The sequence below is a fragment of the Lithobates pipiens genome, unplaced genomic scaffold (assembly GCF_037356315.1).
Source record: "Lithobates pipiens isolate NorthernLeopardFrog02 unplaced genomic scaffold, aLitPip1_a1.2 Scaffold_19, whole genome shotgun sequence".
Lineage (NCBI taxonomy): Eukaryota > Metazoa > Chordata > Amphibia > Anura > Ranidae > Lithobates > Lithobates pipiens.
The window spans coordinates 4224735-4250747 of NW_027507764.1; the positions used below are offsets into that span (position 1 = coordinate 4224735).

Here is a 26013-nt window from a genome sequence, read left to right on the forward strand (position 1 = left end):
TGATATAATGTATATAAAATGTATCTCTATAGAAGAGAAGAGCGGATGGTACAATAATATAATATAATAAATATAATCCTATGATACAATGTATATAAAACGTATCTCTATAGAAGAGAAGAAGAGCAAATGATACAAATAATATAATATAATATAATAAATATAAAACTATGATATAATGTATATTAAATGTATTTCTATAGAAGAATGGTACAATAATATAATATAATAAATATAAAATAATATAATATAATCCTAGGATAAAATGTATATAAAACGTATCTCTATAGAAGAGAAGAAGAGCAAATGATACATATAATATAATAAATATAAAACCATGATATAATGTATATAAAATGTATCTCTATTGAATAGAATAAGAGCGAATGATACAAATAATATAATATAATATAATAAATATAATATAATATAATCCTATGATACAATGTATATAAAATGTATCTCTATAGAAATGAAGAGCGCTTCTACAATATTTCAGCCGGCTCCACAACACCAACAACCGCAGAGCGCAATAAGCCACAGCAGCCAATCAGAAGTCACGCTCCGCAGCGCGGTCAGCGTGGAGGAGCCCAGAGACCATTCTGATTGGCTGCGGCGGATGACTGCGCACTCCCTGACGCAGCGCCTCATAAGGATAAGCCGCGAATCACAAAGCTCGGGGGGGGGGGGGTGGGGTGACTTACGTGTCGGTTTCGTCCCAGGAGATGCAGGTGTGGTTGGTGGTCGCCTGCAGAAAGGGGAGAAAAATTCAGCGTTATTGTCGCGTGGAAAGTTTGGCAACGGTCTCTCTGGCCGCCCGCCTAGGCTCAGAGCTGCGTTTGGGGGAGGGGGGGCCGGGAGAGATTTATTTATTTATTTATTTACATTCTGCGCAAACACTAAATTACAGTTCCATCAGCTTTCCACTTAACGCGGATTGTGCACCCGGGGCAAGGTGATAATCCGCGTGCGCTGGGTACAGCTAATGACAGATATTGATTCCGCCGCGCCAATGACAGACCGGCAATACCAACGACCTTGGAGGCTGCGGAACTGAAGAGCCAAACTGCCGACTCTTTATATACATTCCGATGTATGCGGAGGACCTGCCGCCGTGAAACACGTCATACAAGGAAGTCGCTCTAATCTGTCATGCTGGCCATACACACGCAGATTTCACAGCCAATCTCATCCACTTTCATCTACATTTCAATTGGTAATACAATTAAATACATTTTAAGAATGAAGACGACCTTTAAACTATTTTTTTTTTTTTTTCGAGAAGGATTGGAACCCCTGTAAGGTTTTACTGCCATCCGCGGTTCCATTAGAGAGTTTCCCCCTCACTTCCTGTTCTGGTGACAAAAGATTGCCTAGACAGGAAGTGAAGGGAAATCTCCATCAGTCAGTAACACAGACACATATATAACACATAAGAAAAAAATAATAATAATAATTAATAATGATAATACTTTTATATTGTCTTCATGCTATTATTATTTATTTGATTTTCTATTTACCTATCTATTTATTTACAATATTTATATATATATATATATATATATATATATATATATATATATATCCATATATCTATATCTATCTATATATCTATATCTATCTATATATCTATATATCTATATCTATCTATATATCTATATCTATCTATATCTATCTATCTATATCTATCTATCTCACTATCTCTATATCTATCTATCTATCTATCTATCTAGCTATCTATCTATCTATATCTATCTATCTATCTATGTATCTATCTATCTATCTATGTATCTATCTATCTATGTATCTATCTATCTATCTATCTATCTATATCTATCTATCTATCTATGTATCTATCTATCTATCTATCTATCTATATATATCTATATATATATTGAAATATTGTAAATAAATAGATAGGTAAATAGAAAATCAAATAAATAATAGTAGCATGAAGACAATATCAAAGTATTATTATTAATTATTATTTTTTTTTCTTCCCCTATCTATATCTATATATAAAAAAATAAAAAAATAAAAATAAAAAAATTATATATATATATTAACTATTATTATTATAGTGTATAATTAGTAATATATACCATTATATTAACATGTAAATAAATCGAAATTATAATATATTTATATTATCTCCGTGCTTTCATTATGCATTTGATCATATACTATATATATATATAGATAGATAGATAGATAGATAGATAGATAGATAGAGAGATAGAGAGATTTATTACTATTTTGTATCCATATTTGCTAGCAGTATTATTATCATTACTATTAAAATATTAAACTATAATTACAAATATATACAGTGAGGGGGAAATAACGATCGTCTCCCCTGCAGATGGTGTACATTTTGCCCAACATGGAAATGAAGGGTCTATCATTTTTATCAGAGGTGTATTTTATATGATAGAGACAGAAAATCAACCAAAAATCCAGAAAAAAACACACATGATACAAATGTTATAAATGGAGTTCAGTGAGTAAAATAAATATTTGATCACCAAGCACAACATGACTTAGTACTAATTGGTGGAGAAACCCTTGTTGGCAATCACAGAGGTCAGACGTGTCTCCTGTAGGTGGTCTCCAGGTTTGCACACATCTCAGGAGGGATTTTAGTCTTTCTCAAAATCCTTAAGGTGCCTTGGCTGTCTCAGCTCCCTCCATACATTTTCTATAGGATTAAGGTCTGGAGACTGGCTAGGCCACTCCATGACCTTATTGTGCTTCTTCTTGAGCCGCTCCTTTGTTGCCTTGGTGGTATGTTTTGGGTGATTGTCATGCTGGAAGACCCATCCATGACCCATCTTCAGTGTTCTGGCTGAGGGAAGAAGGTTCTCCTCCGAGATCTTATAATACATGGTCCCCGTCCATTGGACCCTCAATGCGGCAAAGTCGGCCTGGACCTTTAGCAGAGAAATGGCCCCAAAGCCTCATGTTCCCCCCTCCGTGTGACTGTAGGGATGGTGTTTATGTTCCCACCTCTGTGTGACTGTAGGGATGGTGTTTATGTTCCCACCTCCATGTGACTGTAGGGATGGTGTTCATGTTCCCACCTCCGTGTGTGACTGTAGGGATGGTGTTCATGTTCCCACCTCCGTGTGACTGTAGGGATGGAGTTCATGTTCCCACCTCCGTGTGACTGTAGGGATGGAGTTCATGTTCCCACCTCCGTGTGACTGTAGGGATGGTGTTCATGTTCCCACCTCCGTGTGACTGTAGGGATGGTGTTCATGTTCCCACCTCCGTGTGACTGTAGGGATGGTGTTCATGTTCCCACCTCCGTGTGTGACTGTAGGGATGGTGTTCATGTTCCCACCTCCGTGTGTGACTGTAGGGATGGTGTTCATGTTCCCACCTCCGTGTGACTGTAGGGATGGTGTTCATGTTCCCACCTCCGTGTGACTGTAGGGATGGTGTTCTTAGGGTCATAGTCAGCATTGTTCTTCCTCTAAACACGGCGAGTCGAGTTAATACCAAAGAGCTGAATTTTGGACTCATCTGTCACTGACTGGAGCCCAATGACAGCTTTCTGTGGAGCTCCTTTATACTGTGAGATTTGGGGAATCCCCCCCCCCCCATGCAGAGATAGTTCCGGGGTGACGGTTCACTGACACCCCAATATCTGCACCTCACATTCTGTGAAAGCAAAAAAAAAAAACCAACGCTCTTCTGACAGAGGTGTACAGTGATCTCCATGTTCTCATTGGCTGCACATTACATGTATGAAGAGACATTTATTCCTCATTATAGAGATTACACGTCCTCCAGGAAATCAGATTTCATTCTGTGTGTTCAGCTCGTTAGCTGTGATTGGAATCATAAAACACCGGAACGTTCCATCACAGAGTTCCCAAGATGGATATTTATCAGATGCAGCAAAACAAACCGTCTACTTACATTGTACAGGTGGGAGAACTCGATGTCCAGGGGGACGGAGGTACCACGAGGGGAGGGCTTCACCATCACCGAGACCACCCGGGAGTTCAGGACCGTCACATTCCTAAGAATGGGAAATATTACAAATGATACCATTATATAAAATGGAGGAGAAAAAGAAGACAGAGATATATAGTCTAAACCAACCATTCCCAACCAGGGTTCCTAGAGCTGACTGACCACCAATGTAAGGAACATTCTTCACACTGACCACCAATGTAAGGAACATTCTTCCCACCGACCACCAATGTAAGGAACATTCTTCTCACTGATCACCAATGTAAGGAACATTCTTCTCACTGATCACCAATGTAAGGAACATTCTTCTCACTGATCACCAATGTAAGGGACATTCTTCCCACTGATCACCAATGTAAGGAACATTCTTCTCACTGATCACCAATGTAAGGAACATTCTTCTCACTGATCACCAATGTAAGGAACATTCTTCTCACTGATCACCAATGTAAGGAACATTCTTCTCACTGATCACCAATGTAAGGAACATTCTTCTCACTGATCACCAATGTAAGGAACATTCTTCTCACTGATCACCAATGTAAGGAACATTCTTCTCACTGATCACCAATGTAAGGAACATTCTTCTCACTGATCACCAATGTAAGGAACATTCTTCTCACTGATCACCAATGTAAGGAACATTCTTCCCACCGATCACCAATGTAAGGAACATTCTTCTCACTGATCACCAATGTAAGGAACATTCTTCTCACTGATCACCAATGTAAGGAACATTCTTCTCACTGATCACCAATGTAAGGAACATTCTTCTCACTGATCACCAATGTAAGGAACATTCTTCTCACTGATCACCAATGTAAGGAACATTCTTCCCACCGATCACCAATGTAAGGAACATTCTTCTCACTGATCACCAATGTAAGGAACATTCTTCTCACTGATCACCAATGTAAGGAACATTCTTCTCACTGATCACCAATGTAAGGAACATTCTTCCCACTGATCACCAATGTAAGGAACATTCTTCTCACTGATCACCAATGTAAGGAACATTCTTCTCACTGATCACCAATGTAAGGAACATTCTTCCCACTGATCACCAATGTAAGGAACATTCTTCTCACCGATCACCAATGTAAGGAACATTCTTCTCACTGATCACCAATGTAAGGAACATTCTTCCCACTGATCACCAATGTAAGGAACATTCTTCTCACTGATCACCAATGTAAGGAACATTCTTCTCACTGATCACCAATGTAAGGAACATTCTTCCCACTGATCACCAATGTAAGGATCATTCTTCTCACCGATCACCAATGTAAGGAACATTCTTTTCACTGATCACCAATGTAAGGAACATTCTTCCCACTGATCACCAATGTAAGGAACATTCTTCCCACTGATCACCAATGTAAGGAACATTCTTCCCACTGATCACCAATGTAAGGAACATTCTTCTCACTGATCACCAATGTAAGGAACATTCTTCTCACTGATCACCAATGTAAGGAACATTCTTCCCACTGATCACCAATGTAAGGAACATTCTTCCCACTGATCACCAATGTAAGGGACATTCTTCCCACTGATCACCAATGTAAGGGACATTCTTCTCACTGATCACCAATGTAAGGAACATTCTTCTCACTGATCACCAATGTAAGGAACATTCTTCTCACTGATCACCAATGTAAGGAACATTCTTCTCACTGATCACCAATGTAAGGAACATTCTTCCCACTGATCACCAATGTAAGCAACATTCTTCCCACTGATCACCAATGTAAGGAACATTCTTCTCACTGATCACCAATGTAAGGAACATTCTTCCCACCGATCACCAATGTAAGGAACATTCTTCTCACTGATCACCAATGTAAGGAACATTCTTCTCACTGATCACCAATGTAAGGAACATTCTTCTCACCGATCACCAATGTAAGGAACATGCTTCTCACTGATCACCAATGTAAGGAACATTCTTCTCACTGATCACCAATGTAAGAACATTCTTCCCACTGATCACCAATGTAAGGATCATTCTTCTCACTGATCACCAATGTAAGGAACATTCTTCCCACTGATCACCAATGTAAGGAACATTCTTCCCACTGATCACCAATGTAAGGAACATTCTTCCCACTGATCACCAATGTAAGGAACATTCTTCCCACTGATCACCAATGTAAGGAACATTCTTCTCACTGATCACCAATGTAAGGAACATTCTTCTCACTGATCACCAATGTAAGGATCATTCTTCTCACTGATCACCAATGTAAGGAACATTCTTCCCACTGATCACCAATGTAAGGAACATTCTTCTCACTGATCACCAATGTAAGGAACATTCTTCTCACTGATCACCAATGTAAGGAACATTCTTCTCACTGATCACCAATGTAAGGAACATTCTTCCCACTGATCACCAATGTAAGGAACATTCTTCTCACTGATCACCAATGTAAGGAACATTCTTCTCACTGATCACCAATGTAAGGAACATTCTTCCCACTGATCACCAATGTAAGGATCATTCTTCTCACTGATCACCAATGTAAGGAACATTCTTCCCACTGATCACCAATGTAAGGAACATTCTTCTCACTGATCACCAATGTAAGGAACATTCTTCTCACTGATCACCAATGTAAGGAACATTCTTCTCACTGATCACCAATGTAAGGAACATTCTTCCCACTGATCACCAATGTAAGGAACATTCTTCTCACTGATCACCAATGTAAGGAACATTCTTCTCACTGATCACCAATGTAAGGAACATTCTTCCCACTGATCACCAATGTAAGGAACATTCTTCTCACTGATCACCAATGTAAGGAACATTCTTCTCACTGATCACCAATGTAAGGAACATTCTTCCCACTGATCACCAATGTAAGGAACATACAGGAAAAGAGGGGGGGCGAGAGAGCCCCTCCCATCCTGAACCGTATCAGGCTACATGCCCTCAACATGGGTAGGGTAGGGGGCTTCCAGATTCCGATAATCCCCCAGCCCGCAGACCCCCACAACCGCCGGCAAGGGTTGTTTGGATGAGGCCCTTGTCCCCATCAACATGGGGACATGGTGCTTTGGGGGGCTACCCCAAAGCACCCTACCCATGTTGAGGGCATGTGGCCTGGTATGGTTTAGGAGGGGGGGGGCACTCTCTCATCCCTCCTCTTTCCCTGTGGCCTGCCAGGTTGTGTGCTCGGATAAGGTCATGGCATGGAATTTGAGGAACCACCACATCATTTTTTTTTTACTTTGGCGCAGGGTTACCCTCAATATCCATACCAGACCTGAAGGGCCTGGTATGGAATTTGGGGGGCCCCCACACAATTTTTGTTTTAAATTTTGGTTCGGGTTACCCTTAATTTTCATACCAGACCTGAACGGCCCGGTATGGAATTTGGGGAGGCCCCAACGCAATTTTTTTTTTTTTAATTTTGGTTTGGGGTTCCACTTAATATTCATATCAGACCCAAAGGGTTTTGGTAATGGACTGTGGGGGAATCCCATGCCGGTTTTTTTAAATGGCTTTTATCTGTATTGCCAAGACCATTACATTCATTACAGCCGAGATCAGTTTTAAATGACTTTTTTTCCTTTAGAAATGTCATTTTGTGTAGGGACTGTTCTAAACACCGCTCCACTTAACAGGCATACTATAGACACCCCCCCCCGGGTACGAAATTTAAAGGAATATTACTCTTTTATTGTTTCACTTTAAGCATTATTAAAATCACTGCTCCCGAAAAAACTGACGTTTTTAAAACTTCTTTTTGCATTGATCCATGTCCCCTGGGGCAGGACCCGGGTCCCCAAACACCTTTTTATGACAATAACTTGCATATAAGCCTTTAAAATTAGCACTTTTGATTATTCATGTTCGTGTCCCATAGACTTTAACCGTGTTCGTGTGTGTGTGTTTAATTTTTTGCCTGTTTGGTATGTTCTGGTGTGAACCGAACTGGGGGGGGTGGGGGGGAGGGGGGTGTTTGGACCATTCTTAATGGTCACCAGTGCAGTACAGCGTCATCGTATGACTGATGTGGCCGTGATCATGGACACTGAGTGGTGACAGCATGTAAAAAATATATAAATTTTTTTTAATAAATATATAAAACATATGATAATTATATAAATACAATTCGTCTTCTAAGTGGTGCATCTGTTTTCAGTGTATCTTCTTTTATAGTCATTATCTATTATGTATTGTTAATTAATCTGATGCATTTCTGTATTTTCAATACTAGAAGTTTTTCTTCCCGGATTAATGAAAAACACACATCCCCTGAGGAAGCATACCTGCGAAACATGTTGGGATCACGTGCTGTAATCCATCTTTATTCCATCGATTTTGATCAGTTCAAACCACAATTGTACAATCCTATTCTTTATGAATTTTAACTTAATGTTCTGTATACTTTTCTCTATATATTGTTCAATTTTTTTGATAATTAGCACCGTTAAAATCCCTACATTTTCTCTAACTTTATCATTAAAATTTGAATAAAAATATTTGTATTTATAACATTTTCTTTCATTTCTTTTTTTTTTTCATCAGAGTAGTTCTGGGGGTATTCTAGGGTTAAAAATGAACACCATGACTGCTTGTTACAGTGATGATCACGGTAACAGAAATCATTTGAACGGTTATGAATGGCTTTCATTCGTGACTCATTGTTTACTATTGTGATGCTGTGCTCTCTCTCCTTGTGCAGGGTTTACCGGTCTTGTCTCCACCCCCTCCTGTAGTTTCCTGTAGTAGGTGGAGCCTGCTTGGCCCCTCCCACGTCTCTGCTCTCTCTCCTTGTGCAGGGTGATCGGTCTTGTCCCTGCCCCCTCCTGTAGTTTCCTGTAGTGGGTGGAGCCTGCTGGGCCCCTCCCATGGCTCTGTCCCATGGCTGCTGGGCCTCTCCTTGTGCAGGGTGATTGCTCTTGTCTCCGCCCCCCTCCTGTAGTTTCCTGTAGTGGGTGGAGCCTGCTTGGCCCCTCCCGTGGCTTTGCCCTCTCTCCTTGTGCAGGGTGACCGGTCTTGTCTCCACCCCCTCCTGTAGTTTCCTCTAGTAGGTGGAGCCTGCTTATCCCCTCCCACGGCTCTGCCCTCTCTCCTTGTGCAGGGTGACCGGTCTTGTCTCCACCCCCCTCCTGTAGTTTCCTGTAGTAGGTGGAGCCTGCTTGGCCCCTCCCACGGCTCTGCCCTCTCTCCTTGTGCAGGGTGATTAGTCTTGTCACCACCCCCCCCCTCCTGCAGTGGGTGGAGCCTGATTGGCCCCTCCCATGACTCTGCCCTCTCTCCTTGTGCAGGGCGACTGGTCTTGTCTCTGCCCCCTCCTGTAGTTTGCTCTGGGCCCCGCCCACTGCTCTGCGCTCTGCACAGGCTATGTACAGCACAGTGATGATGTCACTGCTTCTTTTTACAAGGTAATATCTGGGTTTGCAAAGGCATTTGGTGCACACAAAGGGGCAGTTACATATTCTTTGAAGAATATATTTCAGTGAAAGTTTTTGTGCCCGGAGTTCACCTTTAACAGTTTAATCTCCTGTATTAGCTGATTTTGTCTATTTTACTTCTTCACCTGAAATTCCCTTTGAATTGTAATTAGCGGCTCTTCAGATTACTCCTAATTCCTGCCTCATCCTCCATACAGTACATCAGAAGTCAGTAAAAGACGGTAATAATATTTCAGATGTGAGATCCCAATCATCTGATAATCAGATGCAGGAGATGAAGACTTCTCCTCCATTACGGCTTCCATTACCGGAGAGAACCGGCGACAAAATTGTGCAGAGCTTACAATGGGGGGGAGGGGAAATTACAGAGAATTTTTGGGGGTTATCTGAAAGAATTTATCTACAAGAGCAAAATATGCCGAGATTATAAGAGAAAAAAAAAAATAGATAAGAGGAAAGGATTTCATTCATTTGGTGCAAAATGTATCAAAACCGACAAAGAAGAATAAAAGTGTATCCAATTCAAGAAAAAAAAATTTAACATCTTCCAGTTTCCTAGTCCTTGGGCCCCATTCACACTTGGAAATGTTGGTCAAATTGCTGCGACTCCGCTACCGATTCCAAATCGCATAGAAATCGCTACAAAACACGCAACACATGTTTAGGTGCCATTCATTCTAAACCACAAATGCTGTGCGATTTTGACACAATTGTCACGCAACGGGGGGATGGGGGGGTTTCTTCTTGACAAAGTATCTGAAGACCCGACTATTCTGACACTTTCTCAGTATTTTATTGCTCTAGAATATTACTTAACCCCCCCCCCCCCCAAAAAAAACATAATAAATAAATATATAAAAAAAATTATATATATATATATATATATATATATATATATATATATATATATATATATATATATATATATATATATATATATATATATATAGAAGACCCGACTATTCTGACACTTTCTCAGTATTTTATTGCTAGAATATTACTTAACCCCCCCCCCCCCCAAAAAAAAACATAATAAATAAATATATATAAAAATATATATATATATATATATATATATATATATATATATATATATAGTTCCTCAAATGCATTTTATATTTTATTTTTTGGAAAAAAATACACTTTAATGAATTTGAATGCAAAAAATAAAAAATAAACAACACAATATAATACCCAGTTTTTAGTAAAATATGTTACTATGTAAATAGATACCGAACATGTCACGTTTTAAAATTGCGCACACTTGTGAAACGGCGACAAACTGCAATACTTAAAAATCTTCATAGCTGACGCTTTACATTTTTTTTACAGGTTGCCAGTTTAGAGTTACAGAGGAGGTCTAGCGCTAGAATTATTGATCTCGCTATAACATTTCGCGGCGACCTCACATGTGTGGTGCGAACACCGTTTACATATATGTGTGCGACCTAGATATGCGTTCGCTATGGAGGGACAAGGGCACTTTAAAATATATATTTTTATATATTATTATTATTATTATTATTTTTTAACACTTTTGCTTTTTTTTTTTATTATTTGATCACTTTAATTCCCATCACAAGAAATGTAAACACCTCTTGTGATAAAACTAAGGGATGACAGGTCCTCTTTATGGAGACATCTGGGGTCTATAAAACCCCACATCTCTCCTCTACCCTGGAAAGCATGAGATTAAAAAAACAAAAAAAAACAAAAACAAAAAAAAAAACATAAATTTCATGATTTACAAACCCCCCCCCCTCCAAAAAAAAAGCAGTGTTTACATCTGCCCAAACCGGAAGTGACGTGATGACATCGCTTCCGGTCTCTTAGACCTTCCAGTCCCCAGCCAGTTCTGTGATAAAACTGACTGGAGAAGCGCCAGTGAGTGGCGGGAGTTGGGGGCATCCCCCCCCCCACTGTCTGTAAAAGCAATCCAGCAGCTCATCAGTCGCTAGAATTGCTTTTTAGATGAGAAAGCATTGCCAGCTGAAAAAATAAATATGGAGGTTATGGCATACAGCTGCAGCCATAACCCTGGCATGACCACTTGAAGCCAATCACCTACATGTCTGTGATTTGACGTCAAGTGGTTAAGAGGGGTTGGTGGGGAAGGGGTTGGCACAAACTCTTTGCCCTTTTTGCCTGCCAGGCTGCATGCTCTGAAAAAGGTCTGGTGTGGATTTTGGAGGGACCATGTGTCTTTTTTGTATTTTTGTGGGATTTCCCTTTGATATCCATATCAGACCCTAATCAAGGATAAAGGTCTGGCACGTATTGTTTGGGGGAACCCCACACATTTTTTTTGGTAACACCTATATCAGATTGTCACCTATGGTAAGGGAAAGTTATAAAGCCATAGAAAGTTATATATGTCATACAGATGTACCCCCTTCTCTGGTAGGGTCTGGACATTCCCCGGGCATGTTATTCAAAAGAATTTTAAATTTGTAATGTTTTTTATTAAAATCTGCCTAATGGAATTCTTAAACATTTATTTTAATTTGGTACATGACCCTCGAGGCATTGGCCAGCCCCCCTTGCCATGCGCTTGTCAATCCCTTGCCTATTAGCCTAGAAAATGGGAAATAGTTTTTATTACATTCTCCCCCATTGACCAAGACCAAACCAGAACTAAACCAGACCAGGCTAGACCAAGACCAGACCAAACCAAGACCAGATCTAGACAAAGATCAGACCTAGACCAGACCAAGAACAGGATTGGACCTAGACCAGACCAAGACCATATCAGACCAAGATCAGACTCTGACCAGACCAAGACCAGACTAACCAAGACCAAGATCAGATATAAACCAGATCAAGACCAGAGCGAGACTAAACCAAGACCGGATCAAGATCACACCTAGACAAGATCAAGATCACACCTAGACAAGACCAAGACCAAGATTAGACCTAGACCAAACCAAGCCAGACCAGACAAGACCAAGACCAGACAAACTAAGACCAAGATCAGAACTAGACCAAACCTAGACCGGACCACACCAAGACCACACCAAGACCAGACCAAGGTCAGACCTAAACAAGCCCAGGACAAGACCTAGACCAGACCAAGACAATACCTGGATGAGATCAGACCAAGACAAAGTGAATTGCAGCCAGGTTAATTTGGCTTATCGCTAGTTAGAACCTCTGTCAGGTTTTTATTGTTGGCAGTGTTCCCATCAAGGAGATTTCCTCCATTTAACTGTCCTGATCACAGATCACCAACAGAAAAAAATAAAGGAAACCCCAACTTTTGAGTCCCCCCATTGACCATGACCAAACCTAGACCAAAACTACACCAGACCAGGCCAGACCAAGACCAGACCAAACCAAGACCAGATCAATACAAAGATCAGACCTAGACCAGACCAAGGCCAAGATTAAACCTAGACCAGACCAGGCCAGGCCGCAACAAGACCAGACCAAGAACAAGATTGGACCAAGACCAGACCAAGACCAGACCTAGAGCAGACCGAGACCACACCAAGACCAAGATCAGACTTAGACCAGACCAACCAAGATCAAGATCAGACATTGACCAGACCAAGACCAAACCAAGACCAGACCAAGATCACACCTAGACAAGACCAAGATCACACCTAGGCCAGACCAAGACCAAGATCACACCTAGACCAGACCAGGCCAGACCACACCAAGACCAGACCAGACCAAGACCAGACCAATTAAGACCAAAATCAGACCAAGAACGGACCAGACCAGACCAAGACCATACCAAGACCAGACCAAGGTCAGACCTAAACAAGCCCAGGACAAGACCTAGACCAGACCAAGACCTGGACGAGACCAAGACAAAGTGAACTGCACCCAGGTGCATTTGGCTGATCGCTAGTTAGAACCTCTGTCAGGTTTTTATTGTTGGCAGTGTTCCCATCAAGGAGATTCCCTCCATTTAACTGTCCTGATCACAGATCACCAACAGAAAAAAATAAAGGAAACCCCAACTTTTGAGTCCCCCCATTGACCATGACCAAACCTAGACCAAAACTACACCAGACCAGGCCAGACCAAGACCAGACCAAACCAAGACCAGATCAATACAAAGATCAGACCTAGACCAAACCAAGACCAGATCAATACAAAGATCAGACCTAGACCAGACCAAGGCCAAGATTAAACCTAGACCAGACCAGGCCAGACCACAACAAGACCAGACCAAGAACAAGATTGGACCAAGACCAGACCAAGACCAGACCTAGAGCAGACCGAGACCACACCAAGACCAAGATCAGACTTAGACCAGACCAACCAAGATCAAGATCAGACATTGACCAGACCAAGACCAAACCAAGACCAGACCAAGATCACACCTAGACAAGACCAAGATCACACCTAGACAAGACCAAGATCACACCTAGGCCTGACCAAGACCAAGATCACACCTAGACCAGACCAGGCCAGACCACACCAAGACCAGACCAGACCAAGACCAGACCAATTAAGACCAAAATCAGACCAAGAACGGACCAGACCAGACCAAGACCATACCAAGACCAGACCAAGGTCAGACCTAAACAAGCCCAGGACAAGACCTAGACCAGACCAAGACCTGGACGAGACCAAGACAAAGTGAACTGCACCCAGGTGCATTTGGCTGATCGCTAGTTAGAACCTCTGTCAGGTTTTCATTGTTGGCAGTGGTTCCCTCCCTTTACCTGTCCTGATCACACATCACCAACAGAAAAAAGGAAAATCCAACTTTTGAGTTGTTCTAAGAACAGGAATCTTCCAAAGAGGACACTTGTTTCCATGGCAGGATTTCTCTTACATTGGAAAGATATCCTTTCACTTTCTGTTCTCCGATATAGCCAAAAATCTTTTAAACAGACGCTCCTCTTTGCAAAGTCAGAGCAGTTTTGGACGGAGCACATACAGTTTAGGAAAACGATAATTAGCAACGGCCGGTATGACTCTCATTAAAGTGTGTTGCATTTTGTTTCTTCTGTGTTCTTTATAACTTCAGATCGGTTGAGTTTCCTCGCGTACGGCTCTCTGTAACAAAGTAAACAAGGCAATCATCCTAATCCGCTGCCTTTATTTGCTCGCCCGCTTTCAGCTAGTGTGTAAAAAAAAATAAAAAAAATAAGCCAAAGCAATTTCAGTCGGCTAATTGGCCTGGGCAGAATAAAGGGACATGTTTGCGTTTTAATAAGATGGTCTTCGAAAAAAATAAAAAATAAAATAGGCACGGCCCGGAGGAGGATGTAGTGCTGCTAATCAGCGCGGAACAGATTTGGCGTTCTGCCTTTGGGATGTTTGTGCCGCTGCCTCCGTCTTAAAGGAAGACGGAGAATCCATTCTCACAAAACGCACAGCCCAGAGCGCCTCTTGGAAAGCTGCAAGGAGAGCGCCTCCCCCTTGCGCAGCCGCCCAGACACCACCTCCCCCCCCCCCCACACTCATCTCCCAGGTTCTATGGGGTGAGGAGTATTTATTGTCAACCCTTCCGGGCCAATGCGAAGAACAATGACCCTCCGCTACAATGTCATGAAAATGGACCCACGTTCCATCGCGTTAACCGTTTCTTTTCTCCCCTGCTGGGCTAAGATGGACGGATGGAACTGTGGAGTAAGTGCCGTAGCCCGTGGCCACAGAAGATGCCAATAATAAGATAATATTTCAGCCTGGACATCAACTTAAGTGTGGTCATCTTATTTCAAGGTCCATTTGGTCTGAATGGAGATAAAAGCCCATTATGCCGGGGGCTTCCACACGGGAAAAAAAATATAACGCAAGCCTATCGCCCACTTCTGAGATTGCTGGAAAAATGAGGAAACTTTAAGCATATCCAGTAAAAGGATGAAAGAGGAAGCCTCCATGATCCATAGTCAAACTATAGGAGGCAGTGGAGGATAGTTACATAGTTACATAGTTAGTCAGGTTGAAAAAAGACACAAGTCCATCCAGTTCAACCTTAAAAACAAATAAATAAAATAAAAAAATAATCGTACAATCCAAATACCCAATTTTATGCCCACAATTGATCCAGAGGAAGGCAAAAAAAAACCCCAGCAAAGCATGCTCCAATTTGCTACAGCAGGGGAAAAAAATTCCTTCCTGATCCCCCAAGAGGCAATCGGATTTTCCCCGGATCAACTTTACCTATGTTAGTACCCAGTTATATTATGTACATTCAGGAAAGTATCCAGGCCTTTCTTAAAGCAATCTACTGAGCTGGCCAGAACCACCTCTGCAGGGAGTCTATTCCACATTTTCACAGCTCTAACTGTGAAGAAACCTTTCCGTACTTGAAGATGAAATCTCTTTTCCTCTAGACGTAAAGAGTGCCCCCTTGTCCTCTGGGTTGACCGTACAGAGAACAACTCAACACCATCTTGGTGGCTCAAAACATGGGGCTAAGCCTTAGATACCAATCTAACCAAAGAACCAAAATCTGACCTCCAGCCTCCCCTTCGGTCTTCAACAGTTGTACCGCCTCCTCTACTGTACTGAACCTGCTTCCTCTGATTTCACCGCACACTGTGAGCTTCTCAGGGTTCACCGAGATCTAAAAGTTATTTCATGTTAAACATTTGGGAAAGGTTGCTCTACAGCAGGGGTCTCCTAACTTTCAAAAGAAGGGGCCAGTTGACTCTCCTTAAGATTTTAGGGGGGCGGGGGGGGGGCAGACTGTGGCCACTAGACATGTGCAAAAGGAAAAAAATTTGTTTCGTTTCGTTTCGTTTTAATTAGTTAATTCATTAATTTCGTTTAGTTATATTCGTTAACTTCCTTAAATTCGTTTTCGGATTTCGTTAAGTTTTCTACCGAATTCGAAAAATCGGCCACATTCGAAAATATTTCAACCAAATTCGAAAATATTTCTACCGGATTCGAAATGATTTCAACATGATTCGACATTATTTCAACCGCATTCGAAAATATTTTGTGACCCAAATTTAGGGCCATGTATCTCGGGGTCGCTTGGTGCTAGAAACTCCAAATTTGGATATGTTGTATTGCTAGTACTATTGTGTTTGCATACCAAATTTGGGGTTTCTAGCTATAAGTGACCCCGAGATATGTGGCCCCAAATTCGGGTTGCAAAATGTCATTCTCTGCTGCAGAAAAGTGCTTGACATTTTGGGACCCAAATTTGGGGCCACGTATCTCGGGATCACTTAGTGCTAAAAACTCCAAATTTGGTATGCAAACACAATAGTACTAGCACTACAACATATCCAAATTTGGAGTTTCTAGCACCAAGTGACCCCGAGATACATGGCCCTAAAGTCGGGTCACAAAATATTTTTGAATGCGGTTGAAATAATGTCGAATCATGTTGAAATCATTTCGAATCCGGTATTGAGTCGAATTTCGGCCGAATTCGGTTGAATTCGTTAGCATTGTAATTCGGTAATTCGGATGCATCTGAACGTCCGAATAATGAAAATTCGTCCGAATTTCGAATCGGAACGAAACGGAATGCACATGTCTAGTGGCCAACAGGAGTACAAGATGTCCGAGCATCAGTGAGAATAAACAATGCCTATTATTGGTGTCATTAGGTGGAATAGTGCCTCATCATTGGAGACATTGGGCCCCCGTTGTTGGTGTCATTGAGAGGAACTGTGTCCCATTGTTGATGTCATTGGAAGGAATTGTGCCCCATGGTTGGTGTCATTGGTTGGAATCGTGCCCCTCATTGGTGTCAGTCAATAAAATAGTAAAAAGATAAAGGCAAGCAAAAGGCCATGGTTTGGAGACCACTGCTCTGCAGCATAGAGAAGGGGAGGGGCAATCTGCCAACCACAACCCACACAGCAAAAAAACCTCTGCCCTCCCTGTGCCAATCATGTATCACAGCTCTCTGTACAAACCAGTAGAAGGGATGTGGTCAGAGACAGAGATGGGAGCAGGGGCGGACTGACAACTCATGGGGCCCCCAGGCAATAGGAGATTATGGAGCCCCGGGCAATAGGAGATTATGGAGCCCCCAGGCAGTAGGAGATTATGGAGCCCCCAGGCAATAGATTATGGTGCCACACAGTACACACACACACACACACACCAGGAACAGTACTGCTTAGTATGCCAAAGCATGTTTTGGGTAAGGAGTGCAGTAGTGCTAATTTTAAAGGCTTATATGCAAGCTATTGCCATAAAAAGGGTTTGGGGACCCGGGTCCTGCCCCAGGGGACATGTATCAATGCAAAAATAACATTTTTAAAACGGCAGTTTTTTCAGGAGCAGTGATTTTAATAATGCTAAAGGGGAAACAATAAAAATGAAATATTCCTTTAAATATTGTGCCTGGGTGGTCTCCTTAGTCTGCCTGTAAAGTAGCGCATCTTTTCTATGTTTAGAACATTAGGAAAAAATGTCATTTAAAACTGCTCACGCTGTAAAGTATTGTCGGGTCTCGGAAATATAGATAAAACTTATTGAAAAATACAGCATGGACACTTCAGATCCGGTATCAATATTAAGGGAAACTCCACACCAACAACAAAAAAAAAAATGACGTGGGGTCCCCCCCAAAATCCATACCAGACCCTTATCCGGGCATGCAACCTGGCAGTCTGCAGGAAAAGGGGAGGAGAGAGCGGTCCTCCTCTCCTGAACCGTACCAGGCCACATACCCTCAACATGGGGAGGGTGCTTTGGGGTCCACCCCCCCCAAAGCACCTTGTCCCCATGTTGATGGGGACAAGGGCCTCATCCCCACAACCCTTGCCCGGTGGTTGTGGGGTCTGCAAGTGGGGGGGGGGGGCTCATCGGAATCTCAAAGCTCCCTTTAACAAGGGGGCCCCCAGATCTGGGCCCCCCCCATGTGAATGGGTATTGGGGTACATTATACCCCTACCCCTTCACCAAAAAAGTGTCAAAAAAGTAAAAAACGACAGCAGACAGTTTTTGACAATTCCTATTTTTTTTTTTAATTAATAGATTGGATTCACATTGCGGGACATTTCTTTTTTATTCTTTTTTATAGTAAAGGAATTGTCAAAAACTGTCTGCTGTTATTTTTACTTTTTTTTTACACTTTTTTGGTGAATGGGTAGGGTTACAATGTATCATCAGTTCCAATCATCAGTGCAGCCTCATCAGTGCCCATCAGTGCAGCCTCATCAGTGTATATCATTGCAGCCTTATCAAAGCCTCATTAGCGAAGCCTTGTCAGTGCGGTCAAAGGGGTGACGACATACTTCTGGTGACATGGTACACGGTAAATAGAAATGTTGACTTTTCCATGAGGGCTTTAGATCATTCTAGAAAGAAAATGATGGCTGGACTGGAAGAATTGTCACTGTGGTAGTTAATAATGATTTGGAGAATTTCCACACGGGTGCGTCCGGCTTGCAGAGGATTCCCCACTTTGGTATTCCAGTCGTAGAGAATTGTATGCTTCTAATTGTACAGTTTTTTTTTTTTGCATGGGTTGGGATAAATCATGAAATTGAAGATTTACCTGAATTTTTGTATCCATTTCTAGAAATCTATCAGAACAGAATATAAGAGGGGGCCGATATCTCACCTCTGCAGGGTTAGGAATCCTCCCAAGTTCCTGTACAGCACAGTTCCAATCACAAACATGGCGGAATCATCTGCGGAGTCTGTAACACACAAAAAAAAAAACTCATTAGGAACCAGTGCAGGGTCCTGGAGCTGCATCAAAGCCCACAGAGGCCAATAACTCATCCGGGGGCTAATAAGTTTTTACTTGGTGGCAGTAGATAAGGGGGGTGGGGTGGGGTGGGGGGAATGAATGTTTCAATGGGAAAGGTTAGCACATGCGGCAGACATTGTGAACGCAGCCAGTGAGTGGTGCCTTGGGAGGGAGAAGGGAGGGGGAATGAAGGGAGGGGGAATGAAGGGAAGGGGAATGGAGGGAGAAGGGAGCAAGAAGGGAGGGGGAATGGTGGGAGAAGGGAGGGAGAAGGGAGGGGGAAGGGAGGGAGAAGGGAGAGGAAATGGAGGGAGAAGGGAGGGAGAAGGGAGAGGGAATGGAGGGAGAAGGGAGGGGGAATGGAGGGAGAAGGGAGGGAGAAGGGAGGGGGAAGGGAGGGGGAATGGAGGGAGAAGGGAGGGGGAAGGGAGATAGAAGGGAGGGGGAAGGCAATGCGGCTCTCCTGGGTGGATTTGGCTTTATTGATTTTTTATTTTATTTTTTTGGATTGCCAAAGAGGAGCGATGAAAATGTAACTCATTTGACAATAGACATGTGCAGAGCGGAAAAAGTTTTGTTTCATTTCAGATAGATTTTTTATGTTACTAATTTTGTTTCTTCGATTCGTTTCGGAATTCGTTTAGTTTAGTTTATTCATTTTCTAGAAAATTCCACATTTTTGGACCAATGTGAGCTCTGTGTGAAGAATATCTGGTTGTGAAGACCCAGCATGCCCCGGGGTCAGTGACATCACCAGGGGCCCGGGGTCACCAGATTACGTCATCTGGTGACTCCACCCCTCCGTTATTTTAGAAATGTCAGATGGAGGAGCAGGCAGTTGGTGGGAGCCTGCGGTGAGACCGAAAGTTTTTTTTTCTTTCGGGTCCGGTGGCGCGGGAGGGTAGCACGATTGAGGATGGATCTACATCGGGGGGACATTGTTTTTTTTTCTTTTTTAATAAAGGAATTGTCAAAACTTGTGTTGTGTCTTTACTCACTTTGTACACTTTTTGGCGAATGGGTAGGGGTTTCCAGATTCTGATAAGCCCCCCCCCCAAGCAGACCACCACAACCAGTGGCGGCTGGTGCTGTAAAATTTGCCCCTCCTTTGGCTCTTTCCTGCATCTTCTCCTGCTCGGCGACGGCTTCCTCCTCATCGACTTTACCCCGCATCTCGGACTTCATGGCGGCTTCCTTCTCGGCAGCCTCCTTCCCTCGGCACGGCAGCCAATACGATCGCTTCTCCTTAGGGCCAATCAGGTCTCACGAGCCGCTTCCTGATTGGCCGAGAGGAGAATCAGGAAGGCAATAGCGAATATTAATCCACTATTGTCACACAACTGGGTGGGGTCGGGGTGCAGCGCTCTGCGCCCCGAGCCCACCCTTTTTTGAAGCCTATTAGCACCTCAGGTCTAATCATGTGCTTCTAAAACAATGAAACCCATTGAATCCATGCGTCCGGCGCCCTGCATGTAGATTAGGGGGCCAGACATATGGATTAGGGGGCGGCACCCCTGCACCCCATATGAACGGGCTACCACTGCCCACATCCACCGCCCAGAGTGGTAGGGAAGAGGCCCTTGTTCCCATCAACATGGGGACAAGAAGGTGCTTTTGGGTTGGGGGGCAGAGCTCACTCACCCCCTTCCCCCCTTTTCCTGGTCTGCTGGGTTGCATACTCAGATAAGGGCCTGGTATTGATGGGGGGGGTTGAGGGGGGAACCCCCCCTGTTTTTATCCTGACTTTGCTATTGTTTTGACATTATTTTGCTTACATTTTAGCTGTCAGTGGGGAAGCCCGCCGACAGCTGATGAGTCATCGGTTGTTAAGGACGTGGTGGCCGGCTTACGGCCCACTCCATAAAAAGCAGTTCCGCCCCCCCCCCCCCCCCATAAAAGAATTAAAAATTGAAAGTCAGCAGCTACAAATACTGTAGTTACTAGACATGCGCACTGCCGGAAAATGTGTTCGTTTTCGTTTCATTCGTTTTTTTTATTTTATGTGTTTTTTGGGTCATTCGTTATGATCGCAATTTGTAAATTCCTAAATCCGAAAATTCTGAAATGCGAACATTCGAAAATCCAAAAATTCGAAAATAAGAAAGAAAATCCGGAAATTCTAAAGAATAACTAACTAATAATAACTACTAAATGATAGGTATTGGAATTTTCTTTCAAATTTGGCTGTTAGTGAATGTAACAAATACGAATTTATCCGATGTAACAAATGCCGTATTTAAACAAATGGAACGTAACAAATTAATAATAAATAATAATAATAAAAAGGTTTTATTATTATTATTGTTATTTTTTATTATGAATTTGTTACATTCCATTCGTTTATTTCAGACAGTTCGTAACTTCGGATAAATTTGTATTTGTGTCACTAACAGCAAAATTTGAAAGGAAATTCCAATACCTGTAATTTAATAGTTAGTTATTATTAGTTTTTTTTTTTATAATTTTCGGATTTTCCATATAACTAATAATAACTAACTATTAAATGATAGGTATTGGAATTTCCTTTAAAATTTGGCTGTTAGTGAATGTAACGAATACGAATTTATCCGAAGTTACAAATTAACCCGAAATAACGAATGTCGCATTTAAACAAATGAAACATAACGAATTAACAATAATAAATAATAATAAAAAGGTTTTATTATTATTAATGTTATTTATTATTATGAATTCGCTACTTTCCAGCTTTTAGATACAGCATTCGTTATTTCGGATACTTTGTAACCTTGGATACAATTTGTATTCCTTACAATCACTAACAGCCAAATTTGAAAGGAAATTCTAATACCTATAATTTAATAGTTAGTTATTATTAGTTAGAAAATCCAAAAATTATAGTTACAAATTATCCGAAGTAACAAATGCTGTATCTAAATAAATGGAACGTAACAAATTCATAATAATAAATAACATTAATTATAATAAAACCTTTTTATTATTATTTATTATTATTAGTTCGTTATGTTTCATTTGTTTAATGCGACATTTATTTAACTTGTAACTTCGGATAAATTCGTATTCGTTACATTCACTAACAGCCGAATTTAAAAGGAAATTCCAATACCTGTAATTTAATAGTTAGTTATTATTAGTTATTTTTTTTTTATAATTTTCGGATTTTCCATCTAACTAATAATAACTAACTTTTAAATTCTAGGTATTGGAATTTCCTTTCAAATTTGGCTGTTAGTGAATGTAACGAATACGAATTTATCCAAAGTTACAAATTATCTGAAATAACGAATGTCGCATTTAAACAAATGAAACATAACGAATTAATAATAATAAATAATAATAAAAAGGTTTTATTATTATTAATGTTATTTATTATTATGAATTTTTTTTACGTTCCATTCCTTTAGATACAGCATTTGTTACTATAATTTTCGGATTTTATAACTAATAATAACTAACTATTAAATTATAGGTATTAGAATTTCCTTTCAAATTTGGCTGTTAGTGATTGTAAGGAATACAAATTGTATCCAAGTTACAAAGTATCCGAAATAACGAATGCCGTATCTAAAAGATGGAAAGTAACAAATTAATAATAAATAAATAACATTAATATAATAAAACCTTTTTATTATTATTTGTTATTATTTTGTTACGTTCCATTTGTTTAAATGCTACATTCGTTACTTTGTATAATTCGTAACTTCGGATAAATTCGTATTCGTTACATTCACTAACAGACAAATTTGAAAGGAAATTCCAATGCCTATAATTTAATAATTAGTTATTATTAGTTATTCTTTATAATTTTCAGATTTTCTAACTAACAACAACTAAACTATTAAATTATAGGTATTGGAATTTCATTTCAAATTTGGCTGTTAGTGATTGCAACGAAATACAAATTTATCCGAAGTTACAAATTATCCAAAGTAATGAATGTAGCATTTAAACAAATGTAAAGTAACAAATTAATAATAAATAATAACAATAATAAAAAGGTTCTATTATTATTAATGTTATTTATTATTATGAATTTGTTACATTCCATTCGTTTAGATACGGTATTCGTTATTTCGGATAATTCGTAACTTCGGATACATTTTTATTCCTTACGTTCACTAACAGCCAAATTTGAAAGGAAATTCCAATACCTATAATTTAATAGTTAGTTATAGTTAAGTTATTATTAGTTAGTTATTATTTCTGATTTTCCAGTTTTAAAATTTTCGGATTTTCGAAGATTCGGAAAAGTTTGTTAAACAGGTTTTTCGTTAATTCGGATATTTCCGAATTAAGGAATTTGTCGAAAACTTGTTAGAAAAAAACGAATTTGCAACTAAACGAATTGCACGTGTCTAGTAGTTACCGACTTTTATGATCGGGACACTAACCTGTCCGCGATGTCGGCAGCCCAGCCCATTTTCCCCATCGGCTCTTGGGTGCGGCTGCCGCCATTGATGGTAAGGGAAAGCGTCAGTGAAGCCTTTTCGCCCTCACACAGCTGGTTCCCAACTGCGAATAATGCGTGAAGCTGTGCTTTCTAATTGGCCCGGCGGTGGGGAGGGGGGAAGGAGGGGGAGGGGGCTGAACTTCTGAGGGACGGCACCGCGGGGCAGTCTCCTGGAAGTGGTGAAGGGTACCTGTCAAAAACAAGTACCCGTTCCCCCCTCCTCCCTGAAAGGTGCCAAATGTGGCTCCGGGGGGGGGGGGGGGGGGTTGGGGGGGGTGAACTCCCAAGGGATGGTACCTGTCAAAATCAAGTACCCGTTCCCCCCTCCTCCCTGAAAGGTGCCAAATGTGGCACCGGGGGGGGGGGGAGGAGGGGGCTGAACTTCCGAGGGACGCCAACGCAGCGCAGTCTCCTGGAAGTGGTAAAGGGTACCTACCAAAAACAAGTACCCATTCCCCCCTTCCTCCCTGAAAGGTGCCAAATGTGGCACCGGAGGGGGGGGGGGCTGAACTTCCGATGGACGGCACCGTGATACTGTCTCCTGGAAGTGGTGAAGGGTACCTGCCAAAGATGAGTACCCGTTCCCCCCCTCCTCCCTGAAAGGTGCCAAATGTGGCTCCGGGGGGGGGGGGGGGTTGGGGGGGGATGAACTCCCAAGGGATGGTACCTGTCAAAATCAAGTACCCGTTCCCCCCTCCTCCCTGAAAGGTGCCAACTGTGGCACCGGGGGGGGGGGGAGGAGGGGGCTGAACTTTCGAGGGAACGCCACCGCAGAGCAGTCTCCTGGAAGTGGTAAAGGGTACCTACCAAAAACAAGTACCCATTCCCCCCTTCCTCCCTGAAAGGTGCCAAATGTGGCACCGGAGGGGGGGGGCTGAACTTCCGATGGACGGCACCGTGATACTGTCTCCTGGAAGTGGTGAAGGGTACCTGCCAAAGATGAGTACCCGTTCCCCCCTCCTCCTTGAAAGGTGCCAAACGTGGCACCGGGGGGGGGGGGGAAGGAGGGGGCTGAACTTCAGAGGGACGCCAACGCAGCGCAGTCTCCTGGAAGTGGTAAAGGGTACCTGTCAAAATCAAGTACCCGTTCCCCCCTCCTCCCTGAAAGGTGCCAAATGTGGCACCGGGGGGGGGGGAGGAGGGGGCTGAACTTCCGAGGGACGCCAACGCAGCGCAGTCTCCTGGAAGTGGTAAGGGGTACCTACCAAAAACAAGTACCCATTCCCCCCTTCCTCCCTGAAAGGTGCCAAATGTGGCACCGGAGGGGGGGGGGGGGGCTGAACTTCCGATGGACGGCACCGTGATACTGTCTCCTGGAAGTGGTGAAGGGTACCTGCCAAAGATGAGTACCCGTTCCCCCCTCCTCCTTGAAAGGTGCCAAACGTGGCACCGGGGGGGGGGGGGAGGAGGGGGCTGAACTTCAGAGGGACGCCAACGCAGCGCAGTCTCCTGGAAGTGGTAAAGGGTACCTGTCAAAATCAAGTACCCGTTCCCCCCTCCTCCCTGAAAGGTGCCAAATGTGGCACCGGGGGGGGGGGGAGGAGGGGGCTGAACTTCCGAGGGACGCCAACGCAGCGCAGTCTCCTGGAAGTGGTAAAGGGTACCTACCAAAAACAAGTACCCATTCCCCCCTTCCTCCCTGAAAGGTGCCAAATGTGGCACCGGAGGGGGGGGGGGGCTGAACTTCCGATGGACGGCACCGTGATACTGTCTCCTGGAAGTGGTGAAGGGTACCTGCCAAAGATGAGTACCCGTTCCCCCCCTCCTCCCTGAAAGGTGCCAAATGTGGCTCCGGGGGGGGGGGGGTTGGGGGGGGATGAACTCCCAAGGGATGGTACCTGTCAAAATCAAGTACCCGTTCCCCCCTCCTCCCTGAAAGGTGCCAACTGTGGCACCGGGGGGGGGGGAGGAGGGGGCTGAACTTCCGAGGGAACGCCACCGCAGAGCAGTCTCCTGGAAGTGGTAAAGGGTACCTACCAAAAACAAGTACCCATTCCCCCCTTCCTCCCTGAAAGGTGCCAAATGTGGCACCGGAGGGGGGGGGCTGAACTTCCGATGGACGGCACCGTGATACTGTCTCCTGGAAGTGGTGAAGGGTACCTGCCAAAGATGAGTACCCGTTCCCCCCTCCTCCTTGAAAGGTGCCAAACGTGGCACCGGGGGGGGGGGGGGGGGAAGGAGGGGGCTGAACTTCAGAGGGACGCCAACGCAGCGCAGTCTCCTGGAAGTGGTAAAGGGTACCTGCCAAAAACAAGTACCCATTCCCCCCTTCCTCCCTGAAAGGTGCCAAATGTGGCACCGGGCGGGGGGCAGTTAAACGGAGCTTCCACCTCTGGGTGGAATTCCACTTTAACAATCAGCTATTCTTCACACAGAATTCAAAATTGGTCCGAAAATTTGGAATTCATTAGAAAACAAATAAAACAAAACGAATTTCAACGTAAATTCGTTACTATTTCATTCGGAGATTTGGATACATCCGAATAACACAAAATGTGTCCGAATTTGTATTCGAACCGAAAACGAATTGCACGCGTCTACC

General features: G+C 42.7%; 1 protein-coding gene across 1 annotated transcript in view; it reads right to left on the bottom strand.

Annotated features, from left to right (window-relative positions):
* Positions 1–26013, bottom strand: part of ADGRB1 (adhesion G protein-coupled receptor B1) — an 819205-nt gene that overhangs the window by 291847 nt on the left and 501345 nt on the right. The window contains 3 exon segments of the mRNA XM_077490484.1: positions 705–748; positions 3925–4027; positions 18911–18989. Of these exon segments, the coding sequence (XP_077346610.1) occupies positions 705–748; positions 3925–4027; positions 18911–18989 (226 nt within the window).